The following is a 22244-nucleotide window of genomic DNA, read 5'->3' on the forward strand; positions in this document are numbered from 1 at the left end:
AGGTACCCGCCACCACACCTGGCTAATTTTTGTACTTTAGTAAAGACAGGGTTTTGCCGTGTTGGCCAGGATGGTCTCTATCTCCTCATCTCGTGATCCACTCGCCTTGGCCACCCAAAGTGCTGGGATTACAGGCGTGAGCCACCGTACCCAGGCTTGCCCTTTGATTTTTACACTCAACCATATATCACTCCTAGTGTTTTAATTCATCCTTCACGCTGTCTCTTGGTCAAATTCTCCTGAGTGCTCCTGGAACTTCTCTTACCAGCTGCTGATCTTTCCTTGCCTCCACACCTGCACTCACCTCCTAACTCCCTCCTGCATGGTTCTGGGGCCTCCACTCCATGCTCTATGTGTTACCAGACATATCTTCCTACATTGTTTTTCTCCCCTGCTCTAAACCCTTCCATAGCTCTCCTTGTGTGAAATTTATGGCCCACCCTACCCTGTCCATGCCACCCTCCTGTCCACAAATGTGCATGCCCTCCTTTCTCATCTTTGGATGGGGCATTCTCTTGGGTTAAAGGTGGCTTCTCCCAAATCCTCTCCCTTTCTAAATCCTGCCTTTCTTTCAGATAACTGCTCAAAAGCTACTTCCTCCATGAAATCTTCCTCCCCTCAGGTTCCAGCAAGAAGTAGTTTTTCCCTTCCTGGTCCAGGCCTAGCATTGAGTGTCTACCTCTTTGCACCAGAGTTGTTTGTTTCCATCTTATAACCCCTACTAGACTGAAGGTTTCATAGGGGCAGGGATTGTGCTTGTCTTACACAGTTTTGCATCTTTCACTTAACCTGAATCAGTGTTTGTGCATCCTGTCCAGATCACCTAACAGATAGGTGAAGGGTGAAGAGGAAGAGCAGGAAGAGCTATTGGACAGACAGCTGGCAAGGCTCACATTGCACAGTCATATGATCTCTACTGAGAGGCACAAGTTAATCAGAAGCTTAGAACTCACTTCCCACAGAAGCCATAACTAGGGAGAACTAAAGGGAATGGGGACCTGGGCCACTCTTACTTTTTTGGGGGGAGATACTTTTACATCATAAGTTGCATGTTTTCCTCCTTAGGATGTAGCTCACACAAAGTCTTACTCATCTTTGTATCTATCATAGCTTCTAGGGCAGGGTATTAAATACAGGCTCTCAAGAAAAGCTCAACTGAATAAAAACGATGGAGTAGAAAGTCCTACTAAACAAATTGGTTTACGATGAACTGACATATATATGCTGCCCTGGGTGGTGATTATTCTTGGCAGAGCCTAGATCACAAGGGTATTTTACATTTCCTTCTGACACCTAAAATCTGCAATTTCAAGGATGACTCTGGAACATCCAGACATTTTAGCTAGGGCAGTTGTTCTAAAAGTGTGGTTCCAGGACCAGCATCATCAGCATCACCTGAAAACTTGCTAGTGATGCTAGGCACATTCTTGTGTCTCATTCTAGATCCGCTGAATCAGAAACTCTGGGGTGGGGCCCAGCCATCCACGTTTTCACACACCTTCCAGGTGCTTCTGACGATAAGTTTGAGAGCCACTGAGCTACAGGTGTCAAGAGTCTCTGCAGGCCCAACACCTCCCCACTCCATACCCAGGCTACTTCATATTTAGAGGAGGCCCCTGGCCTCCTCAGCAATGCAAGATTGGCATTAAGAGGACAGTGCACACTTCTCAGGGCTCTGTGAGTCACCCATGGGAAATTTTGCCATTCAGTGTGAACAGGAAATCAACAAACTTTTAAGAATATTTAGAACAGGAATGGCATGCCGTTATGTTGCTTAAGATTATTTATTCACACTAAAAAAACAAGCCTTTCATTAAGCAGGGAAAGAACTAGGCACACTAGAAAATAAAATAGTTAACTTATTGTATTGTGTGAAAATGTTTTATTTATGTCAATAGCTGGCTGAAGTTAACGTATAAAATATAAAAACTTTTACGTTTTTGTAGCTATTTAACAGTCAGGTGCATTAAAATGTAGGTAACTCTTCAGAGAAGCAAAGCTCTGCTTTTTAGGGTTGATGATGAGTACACCGCCCAACCCCTGGCCTGTGATAATGACCTTAGGGTACATGCATCTACTGCTACTGCTGTGTGTATATTTCAGTGTCTTCAAGAGCTTTGGTGCTGCACTGGAAGTTTGAAGGACTGTTCAAGAGGCGAGTGTGGAAGGCTTAATGTGTTTGCTTCATCTGCTTGGTCCTTCCTCGTTAGGCAATTTTCTGCATCTGACCTAAAACACAATAGAGAGTTCCGGCTCTGCTGTGGACGGAGAGACAGAGCTGGTTCTTTCCAGCTTCTCACTAGGAAGGAATGGGATGTATTTGCCCAGGTGCATGAGCACGTGCCTGTGGAAGAAGTGGCGCAGGTACTTCCGGAACCTCTCTCCAACAAAGGCGTAGATCACTGGGTTCACGCAGCAGTGGGAGTAGGCGATCACCTCCGTCGCCAGCACGAACAGGTCCAGATGCTTGCTCCATTCACAGTCAAGTCCAAATAAGACGGATTGATAGGTGGAGATAAGGATAGCCACATTGTAGGGTGTCCAGAAAATGAAAAACACAGCCATGATGACAAAAATGAGCCGGATGGCCTTGTACTTTTTTTTACTGGGGCACCTCAGCAGCGTTTTGATGATTCCTGTGTAGCAGATGGCCATAACGAGCAGAGGGAGAGCGAGACACAAGATGGTCATTCTCAGAGTGTGGAAATGCCTCCAGCTATCTACTGTATCCTGTGGGTAAATAGCACTGCAAAGAGTCTCTGGAAACAACTCTTCAGTCCCATAGAAAATAAATTCAGGAAGAGCTGCTAGCACTGCCAGGCCCCAGGTGACGATGCTAGTGATGACACCAAAAGTGACAGTCCTGGCTCGAAGGGCAAACACAGCATGGACAATGGCCAGGTACCTGTCAATCGTCAGGAGGATTATGAAAAAGATTTCGCTGTACAAGCCTGTGTGATAAAACCCCGAGAGGACCTTACACATGCCATGGCTGAAGACCCAGTTATGCTCCCTGACATAGTGGATCCAGAACGGAAGGGTGAAGAGGAAGAGCAGGTCCGAAATGGCCAGGTTGAGCAGGTAGATGTTGGTCATAATTCGGAGCCTCCTGTATTTTATGAGGATCATCACCACCACCACGTTGCCCAAGAGGCCCACTATGAACACCAGGGAATACAGCGGGGGCACGAACTGGGCTATCAGTGCTCCGACATCGGCTTTTTCACAGAGCAGGCCCATGTCATCATCGTACGATGTGGGACCAAAGGTCTCAACCGTATCTAGTGAGGTTGTCATTTCACTTCTCCCTGTGATAGAAGAAGAAAAATACAATCCCACAATTAAGCATAATCACCCTTTGTAAAACACAGCAGTTGATATATTCATGTACTCAACAAAGATGCCACATGTGATAGCAGCCTAGGGATTCTTTAACAGGAGTTTCAAAAGGCATATCAGAGGTACCAGGAGAGGGGTTCAGGAAGGAAAGAGCTGAAGCTTTCAAAGTCAGCATGATCCGAGATGGGAAAAGAAACAGAAATGTGGGATGGTGGTGATGAATGGGAATACTGATTTCTGAAAGCATTTGAAGGAAGAAATACAAAACAGGAAAAAACAGGCTGGATAATGATAACAATATAATAATCATTATTATTACTACTGTCTCTTACGGTGTTTTGCTTTTTATGTTTTACAGTTTATATATACTTTCAAAATCCTTATCCATTTAAAAGCAAAATATGTATAATAATAATAATAACAATGATGATTACAATTACAAGTAACTGTGCTTCTCTGGGGCCCCATAATGATGTGCCATTCATTAAAGTTAATGGGGAAATTGAACCCTTGAAGAAATTTAGTAATTTGTTCAAAATCCTCTAACAAGTAAATATAAAATCTGGGCTAGATCTTTAGTCTCTATCTATGTCCATTTCTCCTGTCACTAAATTCAAATGTAGTGATTTTTAAATTTAACTTTTGAAAAATTTGCTACAGACTTGAGGAACAACTGGTTTGTGTGCTCTTAACAGCATTCTTATTCCAAATGGCATAATCCAATCCATAACAGCTGTGAAAAAAATACACCTTTTGTCTGTTACACCTGTACAAATACAGTAATTAACTATTACAATAATTACAATTATAAGCAGTATTAGTTTAGGTTACTTTCCTTTTCCTGCTCCTAGTGATGCTGAGTTAGGCTGGTAATGTGCCAAAAGCAAACCTCTGGGAGCTTCTCCATCACAAAGGGGTAAGCAGGAGGGGTCAGTCAATGGGATTTCTTATTGGACTCGATATTTCTTAGGCCAGGAGCCCTAAGGCCAATGCCTGCTTTTCTTGAGATTACAGACTTCGGTGGAGAAGGAGGAAAATAGAAAACAGATAAGACAGGAGTCGTGGAAGGACAGTTAAGCCTTGCACTGGTTCCTCAAAGGGCATCCAACTGACTTTCTTCTTTCTAGGAGGAAGGGACAAGGGTGAAGATGTGAATATACAGGCTGATGAGCGTTTCTCGAGGTAAATCTGAGAAATGCTTAATACCTGGGGCCAATGCGAGGAATTGCTTTTGCTTCTTAATAGAATAATTGATCAAATACCGGGGCCCCACATGTTGGGGTTCTGTGTGGTCAAAGTCAGTGAGAATAGAGATGGAAATGGAGCCAGTCTTAGCACCTCTCAGCTGGATGCCTTGGACAAGCCCTTAACGCAGAGCCTCCTTTTCTTATATCCAAATTGACGACCATTGGGTCACTAGGGGTTGTTATGAGGATAAATGAGAGTGTATGTGAGTTCACATTTGAAACCAGAAAAAGCTGTAAAACTGGTAGGAACCAGGAATGAAAGAAGGACAATTAGAAGCTATTTCAAATGAAATTAGGAAAAATAGGGTCCCTTGGGTGGAACTTGCTGATCTCTTTTCATGGGTCTATCCAGGTACATCTCCCACTGATCAACAGCATGCTCCAGGCTTTTGAGGAGGAAAATGGACTTGAGGAACAAATAGTTTGTGTGTGCTCCTATCAGCATTCTTACTCCTAATAGCATAATCCAATCCATAGCAGCTGAGAAAAAAAATACACATTTTGTCAGTTACACATGTACAATCACAGAGAGTGTCCTACACTTCAGCATCTAAAGCAAGAAAGGAACAGAACTGCTTATTCTGGAGAACAAAGGTATAGTAGCCTGTACTCACCATTAATTATTTGTATTTATTTTCCTTTTCTCCAAGAGTGATTTAAAAACAGGTCAAACTTTTAAAAAATTACTTAAGTTTTGCTCAATTTGAGGGTAGTATCTTTAATTCATATGTTATTTCTATAAAATCAACATGCTCAGGATGATAAACCATAGAACCTTTTGGTTTGGGTTTCAGGGCTGCCTGTGAGCTTTTAGCACTAAAGTTCAAAGCTCAAGAAAGCATACAGGTCCTCCAGGGTCAGCAACCAAGTCCTTGATTACTAGCTGCATGGGATCAGAGATAGAAAATCTCATATGGGCAGGGGACTTTGGCTCATGCCTGTAACCCCAGTACTTTGGGAGGCCCAGGTGGGAGGTTCACCTGAGCACAGGAATTCAAGACCAGCCTGGAAAATGTAGTGAGACCCCGTCTCTACAAAAAATAAAAATAAAAAATTAGCCAGGCATGGTGGCATATACCTGTGGTCCCAACTACTTGGGGGGCTGAGGTGGGAGAATCACTTGAGCTTAGGAGGTTGAGGCTGCAGTGAACTGTGATCACACCACTGTATTCCAGCCTGGGTGACAGAATGAGACCCTGTCTCAAAAATTAAAAAATTAAAAACCTGATATGGTTTTCATCTGTCTACCCAGTCTCAATCAAGATGAATGTTTAGGTATAAAATACTCAAGAGGTTTGAACTAGGCTTTCAAAATGGCCTTTTGCATTTTGGAAAATGATGGGGTAATAGTACATAAGTAAGAACAACCAAAAAGAAGAGCACAAAAACAAAAGTAAAAATCACCCAATCTCCTCATGCAGCATTTCCCACTGTTAACATTTCTCTGTGCAGATACGGATGCCTATGTGCAAGATTTAAGAAAGTGAGGTCAACTAAAATTACTCACAATACAACTCAGCAGTAAAATGTGCAATGATTCTTTAGTCTCCAAACTATTTTGGTCTCTGTTACCAGCTTCTCATCTGCTGGGTAGCAGGAAAAAGGATTCACACATTTTAGTCCAAAGTGGTTTAAACTTCTCTTGCTTCATTCATTTGAACAATGATTTTAGATTTTACTCATCCTCTTTATGCTGTCAGCTTATAATTTCAGTTTCTTCTCTCAGTGGTCCTTTCTAAGACGGTGGCAGAGATCTGGAGGAAAGGCCAGTACAACTTGAGACACGGGGCAGAGTGGGAAGGGGGTGTTTCTGTCTCCTCTTGGTCCTTGATTTATATGACTGGTGTCTGCTGAGTGGGGGTGATGTGGTCCCAACCCTAAGCCGTTTTCTGGAACCTGCTGTGGTGGTTTGTAGCTAATAGACTCATGAGGTATTCATTCTTAGTCTTCCTTGGTCTGCAATGGAGAGCCCTCTCTGTTACCACTACGTCTCCACCAGGGCCCTGGCCCAGGCTATGTAGCTTTTCCTGCACTGGTAGGCACTGAGGCAAGGCTGCTGCTCCTTGACTCCCGCCCATGCCATGAACAAACTGAGGAACTCTCAAGAGTACAAACTAGATCTTTTTTTTCTGCCTGACCACCAACTTAACCGCACTGGCCATTCCATCTGGTAAGGAAGTGCCCTGCAGGGAGACATTCCTTGGGAGTCCCCATCTTAGCAGAGAGTGCTCCATGCCCCCTAGCTCTGATGGGGAAGGTAGGGACTCACAGGTGTGACTGCTTCCTGTCATAACCACTGTGTCTCTTCTCACATTCCCTGGGGTCAGAGGAGAGGAGCCTCCTCCTCTCCATTCTTATCTGACAAATTTTGAAACAGTATGTGTTGAATAACTGTCCTCTCCCCTTTGGGCTTGAAATATCACCTTTGTCATATATTCTTTAATGTTCCTGATTCTGATTTTGTACTTTATATTCTATTGATATTTTATTTCTGTGCTAGGGACACTCTTCTTACTGTAGATTTATAAGATGATTTATATAGATGATATTATTATGCAACTCCCTTTCATTATATATTTCCAAATGTCTTACATATTAGAGCCATTTGTTTCATTAAACTTTAGGATCATCTAGTCAATTACCTATAAAAACTCAAGCTTGGGTGGAATTGTGTTACATTTGTAAATAAATTTAGGAAGAATTGATAACTTTACAATATCAAGGTTTTATACCTGGGAACGTGATTTTGTTCTACTTTGAAGGTTATTTAAAGATTATTTCAACATGAAAAAAGAGGATAATAAAAAACAAAAGCTAAATGAACATAGAAAGTAGGAGGGAGAGAAAGAGAATGAGACAGAGAATCTTATGTGGTTAAACTGGATAAAATTGAATGAATTTATTACAAAGATTTTAAAATGGGCTTTCAATATCAAAGTACACTGATGCAAAACTAGAATTTGGTCTTCTTTCTGTTAAAAACCACAAAGTTGTCTTTATCAAGATCTTTGATTACTTATGAAAATAGTTATTTGTGTTACAAGAACTAAGATTTTTCGTTTTTGTTTTCTTAACTATTGCCCAAGACCATTGGAACCCACCTCTTGCATCTGCATAACTTAACTATTGCCAAGACCATTGGAACCCACCTCTTGCATCTGCATAACCTTTGACTGCATGGAGTAATAACCTTTGACTGCATAACCTTTGACTGCATGGAGTCAAAGGAGATCATTTTGGAGCTTTAAGTTTTGACTGCCCTGCTGGATTTCGAATTTGCATGGGGGCTGTAACCCCATTGTTTTGGCCAATTTCTCCCATTTAGAATGGCTGTATTTACCCAATGCCTATACCCTCATTGTATTGAGGAAGTAACTAACTTGCTTTTGATTTTACAAGCTCATAGGCAGAAGGGACTTGCCTTGTCTCAGATGAGATGTTGGACTGTGGACTTTTGAGTTAATGCTGAAATGAGTTAAGACTTTGGGCAACTGTTGGGAAGGTATGATTGGTTTTGAAATGTGAGGACATGAGATTTGGGAGGGGTCAGGGTAGAATGATATGGTTTGGCTGTGTTCCCACCCAAATCTCATCTTGAATTGTGTCTTCTGCAATCCCCATATGTCATGGGAGACGATTGAATTATAGGGGTGGGTCTTTCCTGCACTGTTCTCAGGATAGTGAATGAGTCTCATGGGATCTGATGGCTTTAAAAAGGGGAGTTTCCCTGCACAAACTTTTCTTCTCTTGTCTGCCGCCATGAGACGTGCCTCTCAAGTTCCCCCATGATTGTCAGGCCTCCCCAGCCACATGGAACTGGAAGTCCAATAAAACTCTTTCTTTTGTAAATTGCCCAGTCTCAGGTATGTCTTTATCAGCAGCATGAAAATGGACTAATACAACTATGTAACTTTCTGTATTTGCCTTTTAAATCTTTTACTTGTCACTTTGGCTAAATGGATACCTAAGTGTTGTTTCAGAGTGAACTGTGATCCTAGTTAATCAAGTGCTTTAAACCTTTCGCATTTTTGACAACCTTCCTAAATCAATTCTACATACAGTCTTTTTGACCTTAAGCTAACTTTGGAATTTTGCAGAGAGCCTCTGGAAAATCCTCAAAGGAATTTATTCTCTCCTTATATTATAAAAAGAGAGATGTTAGACTAATTATTTAACATATTACATTGTATGGGAAGCACTGCCAAATAAAAAATAATGTTAAATCTTCTTTATGTTATATTTGTATAGATACATATTATTAATATGTGTTTCAGAAATTATATGAAATTCCTACATATCAGATATGTCCTGGTATAATTTTATCAGCCATGTGTTGTATATCAGCCATATGTTGTATATATTTCATCAGCCAAAATGTTGTATATCACAGAAATAACCAAATTTCTTCTTTAACTGCATTATAGTAAATTCTCAGGGGCATTTTAAACCATTGTTCATCCACAGCAGTTATTGTTTTACTCTGGTGCTTTCCTGAAAGCTTTTGCAAATACCTTATGGTACAAAATGACATGAAATTCATAGAAAGACTCTGACACTTATAGGTTTCTGACAGTTTTGAACTAGGGTTGTTTCCAGCCTTACAGTCCTGCAAGCTGAAGTTGAATTACCTAAAATAAACTCCAGAGAAATCGCCACAACAGCTGGTATATGAACATCTTTTGTGCATGTTGCTGCATGGCTGCTCAGAAAGTTCCCTGGACCACCAATGACACCACCAGAGACATTCAAACTGCAAGCCAAGAAAATCTATTAAAGTGAAACAGTCATATTTTTAAAAATGCTGTTTCTATGTCATTGAGTCAGGAATTATAGCCCTAAATCTTAGAGATCTAAGAGATGAGATCCTACTATTCTACCAGATCAGAGAGGCACAATCGATTGACTAAATCTTGGCTCTTTTAAGCAGGTTGGTTTGGTTGGTTTTGGGGTATTTTTCAGACTCTTGGTATTATCCTCCTATTAGTCATATTGATAATATCCCTTATGCAATGTAGTCTCACAAGGGTCTTAAGTGCTTGTCAGCGGCCACTAACTCAACAGTTGATCTCCGTGAAGATTGAAAACCAAAACCATATGAACAAGAGTCATCAAAATAACCTACTGAGATTCTAGTTTGTGACCCATAAATGTCTGCAGAAAGGAAAACAACATGTAGTAATCAAGGGTAATAGCCAGTCACATTCTCAGTTCAAGTGAGAGAATGATCAAAAGCGGGGAACTGTTAAAGAAAAATAAAAATGAAGGCCACACTTTAGATACATCCCAAGACCCAGTGCTAATCATATTCTTGAAAAACACAATCCCAAATACCATAATGTTGAAATCCCAAAATATCAAAATCACAATCCTAAAAGATTAAAATTCCTAATGTTGAAATCCTGAAAGCTGAATTCTGGGGAAGGATTAGTGCATTTCTGGTTGTACACACTGTAGTTGCATAATGTTAGTTGCATTGTGTTAAGAGGAACTATTACTTGCTATTATCTTTATTTGAAAATTAAGTATGGTTTAAGGAGATGTGTATGCACATCAACTTGACAAAGGGTGGATTTGTGGACTTAATTTTAGATGTCAACATGACTGGGTAAAGGAATAACTAGAAACTTGGTGAAGCATTGTATTGAGTGTGTCTGTGAAAGTGTTTCCAGAGATTACTGTGTGAGTCTCAGTGGATTAGGTGGGAAAGATCTGCTTTCAGTGTTGACAGGCACCATCCAATCAGCTGGGGGCCTGAAGTGAACAATTACTGAAGGCGAATTGGTCTGTCTTTGAGAGCTGGAACAGACTGTTCTTCTGTTGCTTTAGACATGAGAAATCCAGGCTCACCGGCCTTTGAACTATACAACTACCCACCTTCCCCAACTCAGCGGATTTCAGCCTAGGACTGAGAGTTACAAGAGTGGCTTCTCTGTTTCTGAGGCCTGCAGACTTACACTGAGCCACACTACCAGTATTCCAGGGTCTCCAGCTTGCAGATGGTTTGTTGTGGGACTTCTTAGCCACCATAATTGGGAGCCAATTATCCTAATAAATCCCATCTCCTATATCTACATACATATCCTATTGGTTCTGTCTCTGGAGAACCCAGACTAATATAGATTTGGTATTGAGGAAGCTGAGTATCATCCTTCTTACTGGAATGATATGCCATTGTGGTTTTAAATACTAATACATGCTAAGGACTCTCAAATTGATGTCTTAAGCCCTGACCCAAATTCCTACTCAAAATCTCATCTTAAATGTCTAATGAGCATCACAATATTCCATTACTCTTCCTTTATTCTCAATGGAAGAAATTGTTGGTGAACGTTTTTCCCAGGAAAAAAAAAAAAAAAAAAAAAAAAGCCTGTGACAAGCTAAGTGTATGAGGTTACTTTAATGGTGAAAGATAAAAATTTTTAAGTTAATTATTATTGATGCTACAAAAGCACCAATCCTTAATTGCAACAGCCAAGCAATAAGCAGACTTTTAAATGGACAGCATATACTTAGGCAATGTGTAGACCACAACGACTCTCCAAATACAAGTGCAGCAAGTGCTTTGAAGAACCTAGAAGAGAAAACACAGGGGAAAAATGCAAGAAATTTCCCTTGCCAAGTTACTCAATTGTGTATCACTTCTGTCCCTTCACACCTAGTGCCAATTCACTATGCTATGTATTTAATCTTTGCGTCATTTTCAGTAGTGGAGGTATAAACTGTGTAAAGACATTTAGAGAGTTCTATTATGTTTTATGCGTTTTTTTTTTTTTTTTTTTTTGCAAATTTGACTCCTGAAAGTGCATTACTATTATAACTTTGTGTGTAAGCATTGTGTGTGTGCACACAAATGTCAAGACCTCCTTCATAAATAAACAGATGTCCTTTTTGTGCCTCTGTGTTTGTGAAAGATACAATTTCTCGAGGTCTTGGCTCTTTGGGCAACTGGCAAATGTGGTGGTGACCCATCATGGTTGTTGACTGATCTCATTCAAAGACTGAGGATGTCCATCACAGTATTTCAGATGACCACAGTTTATAAAGCTGGGTGCACACAATTACCAACTATAGTGATATGCATTTATATATTGTGATTTTTGACCTATGTATTTATGAGTAAATTCATCTGCTCATAACTGTTATACCCTTGTGACTGTTGTTAGTATACCTGAGTGTTTATGCTTGCAAAAATATATATGATATTATTCCCTATTATGAAGTGTTCTGTTGTGTTTTAATAAGTTTTTCAAGATAAATCCTCCTTTAGGAATATAAATAAATGTCTTTTAAATTATTGTTTTCAGAGTTATATTTTCGGGATTTTAATATTTTAGGATCGTGGTTTTTGGATTTAAAATTTTAGTCTTTCTAGATTTCAACATTTGGAATTATGGCATTCAGGATTGTGTCTTTCAGGATTATAGCCCAAACTCCTCAAGGCCAACCACCCGTGGCCACATAGCCAAGACTGAAGGCATCCTGATTTCCCTGAAAAGCCAACTGTAATAATAAATGAAACACAAAATATAAAGTTTATGTCATTGTCAGCATGATTCAGTGAAATTAAACCAATCTGCTATAGACAAATCAGCTTTAAAAGTTCTTGTTTCAACACCATTGTTAATGTACAAACAAATCACAAAAAAAGATCAAAATACTGAAAGATCTCTACAAGGAAAACTACAAAACACTGATGAAAGAAATCTTAGATGACCCAAAAAATGGAAACACATCCCATGCTCATGAATGGGTAGAATCAATATTGTGAAAATAACCATACTGCAAAAAGCAACCTACAAATTCAATGCAATTTCCATCACAATAGCACTTTTATTCTTCACAGAATTAGAAAAAAATCCTAAAACTCACATGGAACCAAAAGAGCCCATATAGCCAAAGCAAGACAGCAAAAAGAACAAATCTGGAGGCACCACGTTACCCAACTTCAGACTGTACTGTTAATATAAGGCCATAGCCATCCAAACAGCATAGTACTGGTATAAAAACAGGCATATAGACCAGTGGAACAGAATAGAGAACCCAGAAATAAACCCAAATACTTAAGGCCAACTGACCTTCAACAAAGCAAACAAAAACATAAAGTGGGGAAAGGACACCCTATTCAACAAATGGTGCTGGGATAATTGGCTAGCCACCTGTAGAAGAATGAAACTGGATCCTCATCTCTCACTGTAGACAAAAATCAACCCAAGATGGATCAAAGACTTAGATCTAAGACCCAAAACCATAAAAATTTTAGAAGATAACCTCAAAATAACTGTTCTAGACATTGGCTTAGGCAAAGAGTTCTTGACCAAGAACCCAAAAGCAAATACAACAAAAACAGAGATAAATAGATGGAACTCAATTAAACTAAAAAGCTTCTGCACAGCAAAAGAAATAATCAGCAGAGTAAACAGACAACCAATAGAGTGGAAGAAAATCTTTGCAATCTATGCATCCGATAAAGGTCTAATATCCAGAATCTACAAGGAACTCAAATAAATCATCAAGAAAAAAACAAACGATCCCATCAAAAAGTGGGCTAAGGACATGAATAGACAATTCTCAAAAGAAGATATACAAATAGCCAACGAACATATGCAAAAATGCTCAACAGCACTAATTATCAGGGAAATGCAAATCAAAACCACAATGTGATACTGCCTAGTCTTGCAAGAATGGCTATAATAATTAAAAAAAGAAAAATAGACGTTGGCGTGGTTGTGGTGAAGAGAACACTTTATGCTGTTGATGGGAATGTAAACTAGCGCAACCCCTATAGAAAACAGTGTGGCGATTCCTTGAATAATTAAAAGTTGATCTATCATTTGATCCAGCAATTCTACTCCTGGGTATCTACCCAGAGGAAAATAAGTCACTATATGAGAAAGATACTTGCACACACGTTTATAGCAACACCATGGTATACTACTCAGCCATGAAAAAGAATGAAATAATGCCAATCTGCAGCAACCTGGATGGAATTAGAGATCCTCAGTTAAGTAACTCAGGAATGGAAAACCAAACATTGTACAGTGTCACTCATAAGTGAGAGTTAGGCTATGAGGAGGCAAAGGCATAAGAAAGACACAATGAACTTGGGGGACTCAGGGGGAAGGGTGGGAGGGGAGTGAGGGATAAAAGACTACACTTTGAGTACAGTGTACACACTGCTCAGGTGATAGGTGCACCAAAATCTCAGAAATCACCCCTAAAGAAATTATCCGTGTAACCAAACACCACCTGTTCCCCTAAAACCTATTGATTTTTTTTTTTTTTTAACAAAAAAGAACTTTGAACCCAGAGGGGAAAAGTACTTCCTCCTTTATGCTTTATAAACTATGCTGTAAGTGCTCTAAGTGGGAATCCCTACACTTTCAGATCTATGTCTCCTCGCTCTCAAACTGTTCTTTTGTGTGCACAATAAACGTCTGCAACTTGAAATTTTGATCTGATTTTATTTTTGACAAATGTAAAATTTCCTTTTCTCTCCCCTTTCTCAATTTCTTCTCCTCCTCAGAGGGGAGATTGTTGTTGAGCCCTCTTGTATTTGTTTATGTATTTATACACATAATTATAAGTGGCTTTTTGGTACATAAATCAGGACCTCACATGGCACCCATTTCATTGCTGGATAATTCTATTCAGGGTGTTCTTGAGTGGTGGCTGAATTTATATACATAATTATAAGTGGCTTTTTGGTGCATAAATCAGGACATAAATCTGAGTAAGAAATATCAAGTTTTCTGTGACTTTTTAAACTTTACATCTTGGAAATCTTTCTATATCAATACTTGTAGAACTGTCTCATTCTTTGGTACATAAATCAGAGTAAGAAATATCAAGTTTTCTGAGAGTTTTTAAACCTTACATCTTGGAAATCCTTCTATATGAACACTTGTAGAACGGCCTCATTCCTTCTAATCGTGAGATGGTATTCCACTGTGTGGAATTTAAACAGTTTTCTATGAACAGAATTTAGATTACCCACACTGGGCATCAACACAAAATTTACCAGTATAACAAACCTGCACATTTACTCTCGAACCTAAAATAAAAGTAGAACAAATATACTCCCCCCAAATCCTGTAATTCTAGTTTCCCTTGAGGTTAACACGTGATGGGGTTAATAAAGAAACTTCCTGCGTGTAAACTTCGTTAAATTTAATCTTAATTTAATCTAAATTAATAAAAGTGTTGTATGCAGATAGTGGAAAGGATCATTTCACAGCATCCGAAAGTGGTCCAAATATGTCCAGGGCTCATTTAATGCAAACATTCACCAACTGAAATGCAGTCAAGAGGAAGCCTTACCCAGTAAAGATGAGTTGAAGAAGCTGTGGGTATCCATCCTGGAGAAAAGCCACTCTAGGGAGGGGAGAGAGTAGGATACTGGCTGGGCAGATGAGAATCAGAATTATGTGTGACTCACAGCAAAGCCTCCCAGAACCTGCAAGAAATAGTTCAAAGATGCAAATTCAACCACCACTCAAGAACACCTTGAGTAGAATTATCCAGCGATGAAATGGGTGCCACGTGAGGTCTTGAGTGAGCTGCGACTGGAGGAATTCATGAGGCTCAGTGACTTCCTATCAGGGACAGGGTAGGAGGGATTCCCCCAGAAGGAGGCAGGTTGGCTAGAGCAGCGTTTCTCAGCCCTGGCTGCATGTGGGAGTCACAGATGAGCTCTTGAAAATCCCCAGCTTACACCTCTGAACAGTTAAATCAGAGTCTCTGGAGATGGGACCTGGCTCTCAGTGGTTCTTAATGCTCTCCTGGTGATTCCCTTGTGCAGCCAAGGCTGACAGCTCCTGCACTACATGACATGAAGTCCCTCCTAAATTTGAACTTTTTTTTTTTTTTAAATCCCTGAGTCATATAACCCTTCAACCTACTTTAAGTGTAGTGAAAAGAAAAGGGGAAACTTAGGGGTAGAATAAAGAATATCCTCAGTTGCAAGTTCTTTAGAAGCTAACACCGTGAATGGCAAACACAAGAGCCAATTTAATGGTAGTCTATATTGCTATGTTATCCAGAACAAATGAAATCTACCACCTGACTTTCCATCCACCTCTCCACCAGCTATCCCTTCATGTTTTCATCCAATTACCCATCTAGATATTCAACTTGCTTCCCATCTATGCAATTAAGTTGATCCCCTCCCAACCCCTCCCACTTCCTTTCCTTCCTTTGTTTCTTTTCTCAAAAAACCTGGAGTATCCAGAAAAGTTAGTTATCTGTGCAGTAGTCCGATAGAACTTTTCTGTATTAGTGGAAATGTTCTGTGTCTGTGCTGTCCGATCAGAGAGACACTTGGCCGGGCACTGTGGCTCATGCTTACAATCCCAGCATCTTGGGAGGCCAAGGTGGGTGGATCATTTAAGGTCAGGAGTTCAAGACCAGCTTGGCCAACATGGTGAAACCTTGTCTCTACTTCAAAAAACAAAAAATTAGCCAGGCATTAGTGGTGCACCCCTGTAATCCCAGATACTTGGGAGGCTGAGGCAGGAGAATCTCTTGAGCCAGGAGGTGCAGTTTGCTGTGAACCAAGATTGTGCCACTGCATTCCAGTCTGGGAGACAGAGTGAGACCTTGTCTCAAAAAAAAAAAAAAAAAAAGACAGACACTAGCCTCATGGCTATTGAGCACTTGAAATGTGGCTAGTGCAATTGAGAAACTGAACTTTTTATTTTATTTAATTTAAATAGCCACATGTAGCAAGTAGTGGACAGTACAGGCCTAGTGTCCAGCATGATGCCTGACAAATGAAAGCTGCTTAATAAACTCTTCTTCAGTGTATGAAAGGATGGAGTAGAATAATTTTTACTCAGCTTTGCACTGTCCGGAATACACATCTGAAATATTATGTTCTGTTCCAGGCACCAAATTTTAAATTCTATCAACCTAGAATATAGAAGGAGGTAGGATGATAAGAGTCCCAAAACATCAGCCACAGTTGGCAGAACTTGGAATGTTTTGTATGAAAAATAATAGTCTTTGCATGAAATCAGCCTAAATGCCCATCAATGACAGGTTGGATAAAGAAAATGTGGTACATATACACATGGAATACTATGCAGCCATAAAAACAAAACAGATAATGTCTTTTGCAGGAACATGGATGGAGCTGGAAGCTATTATCCTTAGCAAACTAATGCAAGGACAAAAAATCAAATACCACATGTTCTCACTTATAAGTGGGAGCTAAATGATGAGAACTCACGAACACAAAGAAGGGAACAACAGATACCGGAGTCTACTTGAGAGTGGGAGGAGGGAGAGGAGCAGAAAAACAACTATTGACTACTAGGCTTAATACCTGGGTGATGAAATAATCTGTACAACGAACCCCCATGGCACGAGTTTACCTATATAACAAACCTTCACATGTACCCCCAAACCTAAAATAAAAGTTAAAAAAGGAAAATCATCATATTTGGATTCATTTTAGTTTTGTTTTTCTTTTTTGTATGCCTTTGGTCTGGATCAAAGGTTTTTATTTTTATTTTTATTTTTTTTAATTAAAGGGTTGGATTAGGCAATGTTTTAGGCCCACATAAGATAGAAAAGTCTATGATATGATAGTTTTTCCTGTAGAAGAGGAAGTAGACTCTCATAGAGCAGAAATTTGATGACCTTGGAGGAAACTAGATTCACCCACACACGGGGACGAACTTTCTGAGAACAGTGCAGGAACAGAATGAGGGAACCCGTGAGCTTCTTCCCTGGAAATACACAAGAAGAGCCTCTCAAAGTTCAAATCGTGAATGAGTGCAGTCTTCTCTTTCCAGCCACAAACATTTCCCAGCATCGGTATTTTAGGGCAGCACATGGATTTCCAAAGTTTCCAATCATTAGTACTAGTTACTGGTTCAAAGTTACACCTCATGCTTGTTTCTTTCAGAATTGTGTCTGAGTGCAGTCAGTTCATCTTAAGTGACAGAGTTTCACCCAACAGCCAAATGATTTTGGATTCTTTTTACCAATCTCCTTGATCAAATATTAGACTTGTTCATTACATTTTAGTAACAGGTGTTTCAAATGTGGCCGATTTTTAGTTTCCAATACGGGCTGATATGTTATTTAGTTGAAGGAGTTGGTCATGAAGAATATGTTTTCATAGGGAAAGTATGCGTATACATTCCAAATAACATGGTTGTGAGGTATTCAGCATGACCAGAATGTTCAGCTTTCTGGGACCCAGTGCTTCCACCTCCAACTGTGCTATGGAGAGAGAGCCTTTCCAGGTACCATGTATGTTATAATTGATAGCACACTTGTATATCATTTTGTATTCTCATACCTTCTTTATCTTTCACCTAGTTCCATGTGGCTAAACATTACTTAAAAATGTAATTAGTAATGACTCCAACATATTGTATAGATAATCATGGTTATTTAATCATTGCCTTTTTGTTGTGTGATTAAGTTGTTCACAATTTGCTCTGCTATAGATAATACTGCAATAAACATATTTGTGTGCATTTTAAAATTATTTCCTTAAGGTATATTACACAAATCACAATGTCTACATTGAATTATATTTCGAAGTCTCTTGATGCATTTTTGTCAAATTGCTTCCAGAAAGTGTGTAAATCATTTTGTATATGATTTTGCATATCATTCTGTATTCTGATATCTTAATTTCTTTATCTTTCACCTAGTTCCATGTGGCTAAAAATTACCTGAAAATATAATTTGTAATGATTCCAACATATTGTATAGATAATCATGGTTATTCAATCAACCTTTTCATTGTGTGATTAAGTTGTTCACAGTTTGCTCTGCTATAAATAATACTGCAATAAACATATTTGTGTGCATTTTAAAATTATTTCCTTAAGGTATATTACACAAATCACAATTTCTACACTGAATTAGATTTCTAAGTCTCTTGACACATTTTCTTAAATTGCTTCCAGAAAGTGTGTAACAATATATATACTCTTTGCACTAGTAGGTGAAGGTGCCCGTTTCAGCAAGCATCCATCAATATAGAGAAGATCTAAAAGAAAGAAAAAATTACTTGGCCAGTTAGATGGGCAAAAGGGATGCCATTATTGTCGTAATTAACATTTATTTCATTACTGATTTTTTTTAACTACAAGTATTAGTTATTCATATTTCCTTTTCTGTGAATTATCTCTTTCTGCCCTTCACCCAATTTATTCTGCTGTACAGATCTGCTTTTTTCTTATTAAGTCATACACAGGGCTCACCTTTCTTCTCCCAGAAGAGCTAACTCAGCCTGCCTGGTTCAATGTAATCATCACCACTTTCTGGAAACACCTGCACTTCAAAAATATACTTCAACTTATACCACAACCATGTGGAAGACCCCATATTCCCACCACTCTCACTTGAAGTACTTGTCAAAGTTAGCACTCATCCTCTGTCAATCCAGGCATTTCCAGAAGAATTGGTGAGGCTTTCTAGCTCTACCCTCTAACACAGACAACCTCGTTCACCCAGAAGAAAAGACATCAAATCAATCAACTGACTCATCTAGTAGCTTGACTTAGTGTGGATTTTCAATGAAAACTTCAAATAAATACATATATTTCCACACATACATACTTAATGCACACACACATATGTGTTACAATCAGCCCTCTGTATCCATGGGTTCCACATTTGTGTATTCAACCAATCACGGATCAAAAATACCTGAGAAAAAACTCCACAAAGTTGCAAAAACCAAGCCTTGAATTTGCCACGCAGCAAGTGCTATGTCGACTCCACATGAATGAAGTGCTGTGTACACATTGTATTAGGTATTACAAGTAATCTAGGTATGATTTAAAGGGTACTAGAGGATATTCATAGGTTATCAGCAAATACTACATCATTTTATAAAAGGAACTTGAGCATCTATGGAATTTGGTATCTGCAAGGGTCCTGGAACAAATCCCTCACAGATATCAAGGGAGGTCTGTATATATATAAAAATGTATGTATACATATACACATATCTAAATTATATTTTCACTGACTATTTCTTACAAGTCGATATAAAGAAACACAAGCTATTAAGTGTAAGCTCTTTGGAGTAGTCCTATGCACAATAGTTGAGAATTTGTGAAAGTATAGGAGGGTAACATGGGCACAGATGTTGACTAAAGAGGCATAAAGGGCCAAGTTTGGGTGAGTGCTACACGCAAACATATCATTGTGTGAATGGGGGACAGAAAGGGGAAATTAGAAAAAACAAGAAGAAAATGGAGATATGTGGCCATATCTTCTCCCACTCTGGCCCCATACTACCTCTAAATTGCTGTGTACCTTCCTTCTCCTCCCCCCTAAATCCAAGAGCACTGCTGGAAGTTATTACTTCCACCTGCCTGGACCCCTCCTTGTTCCACCTCCCTTTTCCTGGAAAAGCGACACCTACCTGAAAATCTCTTCTAAGTAAAAACTTCTGTTGTATTTCAGTAAGTTCTTGCCCAGATAAGCACAAGAAGACCAGTGGCACCTGCTAATTTAGTGAAGTCCTTGATATGCCCAGTGATAGCTTAGATGTCATCATTCCTGAAACAGAGATACCATCAGATCACAGACATTAGTAAAGTAGTAAACAATGTAAGTATATAACTTCCTGTTTTAAACAGACTAGCTTCTCAGTTTTGCAGGTTTTCAGAAAGATACTTACTTTGATGCAGTTCTTCTTTTTCATGATTGACACCGCATACTAACCACTCGCCTAAGAAATCCTTGCAATGAGTGCTGCTTTAGGGGCTCTTCACCCCATTGGCATTGCTCATTTTTGGTGGTGGGGGGTTGTTATAATTTTTTTTTTTTAAGACAGTATTTTACTCTGTCACCCAGGCTGGAGTGCAGTGGCATGATCTCAGCTCACTGCAACCTCCACCTCCTGGGTTCATGGGATTTTCCTGCCTCAGCCTCTGGAATAATTGGTATTAGAGGCACATGCCATCATGCCTGGCTAATTTTTGTATTTTTAGTAGAGACAGGGTTTCACCATATTAGCCAGGCTGGTCTCAAACTTCTGACCTCAAGTGATCTGCCTGTCTCTGCCTCCTAAAATGCTGGGATTTCTAATTCTTGAATAAGCATTGATTTGACCCATCAGGAGACAGGATGAAGAATGAAATAAGAATTTCCCAGCAAAGGAATAAACTAATTATTCTGCAGGGTCCCTTAGATACTTGGATAGGGCAAAATGTGGCTGCAAAGGTTTAGACAAGTCTAAAAGACTTGAGTCTGAGTTTCAGTTGTGACACACACAGCTGCATAACCTGGAGGTAGTAATTTAAACTCGCTGTACCTCAGCTTCCTCATCTCTAAACTGGAAATAATGATATTTAAGTCATAGCATTGCCATGAAACTAGCTAAGATAAGTATGTGAAAAGTCTGCAGAATATACAGGGCTAAGCAAATGTAAAGCATGGGTAGAATGCCACTGTGACATAAGTGTCACAGGGCAGAGCCATGTGCCTACTGTATGCACTGATGTGTCCCTTGGGACCTAGCATGGTACTGGGCACAGAGCATGTATTCACCCAATATTTGTGGGAAAAACTCTGACTAAGCATGATGTGAAGAAAGAATAGGGAGAGAATTTGAGAGAGAGAGAGAGAGAGAAGAAAGGGAGTAAGGGGCTCAGTTTCTACCTCAATCAGAGTGTTGGTGATCAGAGACAACAGAGACCTGATAAAATATCAAGAATGCTCAAATATAGTTAAAGCATAACCAGTGAAACATTTCACTATTTAATCCACAGCATATTCAATATAGCATATTCAAATTGGCTAAAACAAAATTTTGGAGTGGTGGTAAGAGCCCAGACTTTGCTGCTGGACACTTGAGTACAAAACCTACCTTTACCGCTTAATAGGGATATCACCCTGGGCAAGCTACATAACCTCTGTGTGCCTCAGCGTGTGCTACTGCAAAATAATGTAGCAATGCCTAGCTTGTAGGATCTGTGTGAGGAGTAAATAAATTAGGACTAAGTGGAGACCAGTGCGTGACATGTGGACAATGTCATGAAAATATTTATCATGGTTGTCATGACAGATCCTCTCATTGAGAAAGAGGCATTCACTCAGGGTGGCCTGAATTTAGCATAATATCTTGTGCTCTGATTCAGCATGTGGGATGTCAAATGCAAGTTCTATGGGGTTTAGAAAACAGGACCATGTGGGTTGAAGCGACTGGGAACGGCTTCGTGGAAGAGAAAGGGCCTGAGGGATGAATAGAATTTGGCCATGTGGAAGGGGTAGGGAGAGTTTCCAGGAAAAAGGAAGTAGAGCTACCAAAACCAAGAGGTGAGGTGAGCTTGGTCCCTGTGCAGGGGTAGGCAGGAATGAAATTAGGGAACAGATATGCTTGCGTCCTAATACCAGGAGCCAAGAGCCAGGGAGATTAATATATATACACACATACACATTTTAAAATGTGTAATACATTATATACATCTGTTAGGGTGACACACATTCAGAAGCTCCAGCCCTGTAGAGCATTCAGAGCCACCCACAGGTCTCTGGCAGAGGGTGGAATTTTGTGGGCCCATTATGGTGCATCTGGCTTCCACTCCTTTCACTTTATCTGGGGAGTTTTATCCCTAGATCACATGACATGCCAACAGGTGGTTGATGACATCTGAAGACAGGAAAGCCGTGGGCCTGGCAGAG

At 39.7% G+C, this 22244-nt stretch overlaps 1 protein-coding gene across 4 annotated transcripts; it reads right to left on the minus strand.

The window, feature by feature from the left end:
* Positions 1 to 1854: 1854 nt before the first annotated feature.
* On the minus strand, positions 1855 to 20138 carry CCR3 (C-C motif chemokine receptor 3). 4 transcript variants are annotated; one of them, XM_025376998.1, is made up of 3 exons: positions 19981 to 20138; positions 4002 to 4072; positions 1866 to 3308 (listed from the first exon to the last, which is right to left on the minus strand). In XM_025376998.1, exon 3 carries the CDS (start codon positions 3295 to 3297, stop codon positions 2230 to 2232), a length of 1068 nt encoding a protein of 355 aa, XP_025232783.1. In that variant the 5' UTR covers positions 3298 to 3308; positions 4002 to 4072; positions 19981 to 20138; the 3' UTR covers positions 1866 to 2229. The 4 variants fall into 4 exon arrangements, with proteins under 4 accessions (XP_025232782.1, XP_025232783.1, XP_025232784.1 ...); XM_025376999.1 differs by lacking the exon at positions 4002 to 4072 and adding an exon at positions 6094 to 6172; XM_025376996.1 differs by lacking the exon at positions 19981 to 20138 and adding an exon at position 3848 and having other exon boundaries at positions 4014 to 4055.
* Positions 20139 to 22244: the final 2106 nt, after the last annotated feature.

Source organism: Theropithecus gelada, chromosome 2, assembly GCF_003255815.1.
Source record: "Theropithecus gelada isolate Dixy chromosome 2, Tgel_1.0, whole genome shotgun sequence".
NCBI lineage: Eukaryota > Metazoa > Chordata > Mammalia > Primates > Cercopithecidae > Theropithecus > Theropithecus gelada.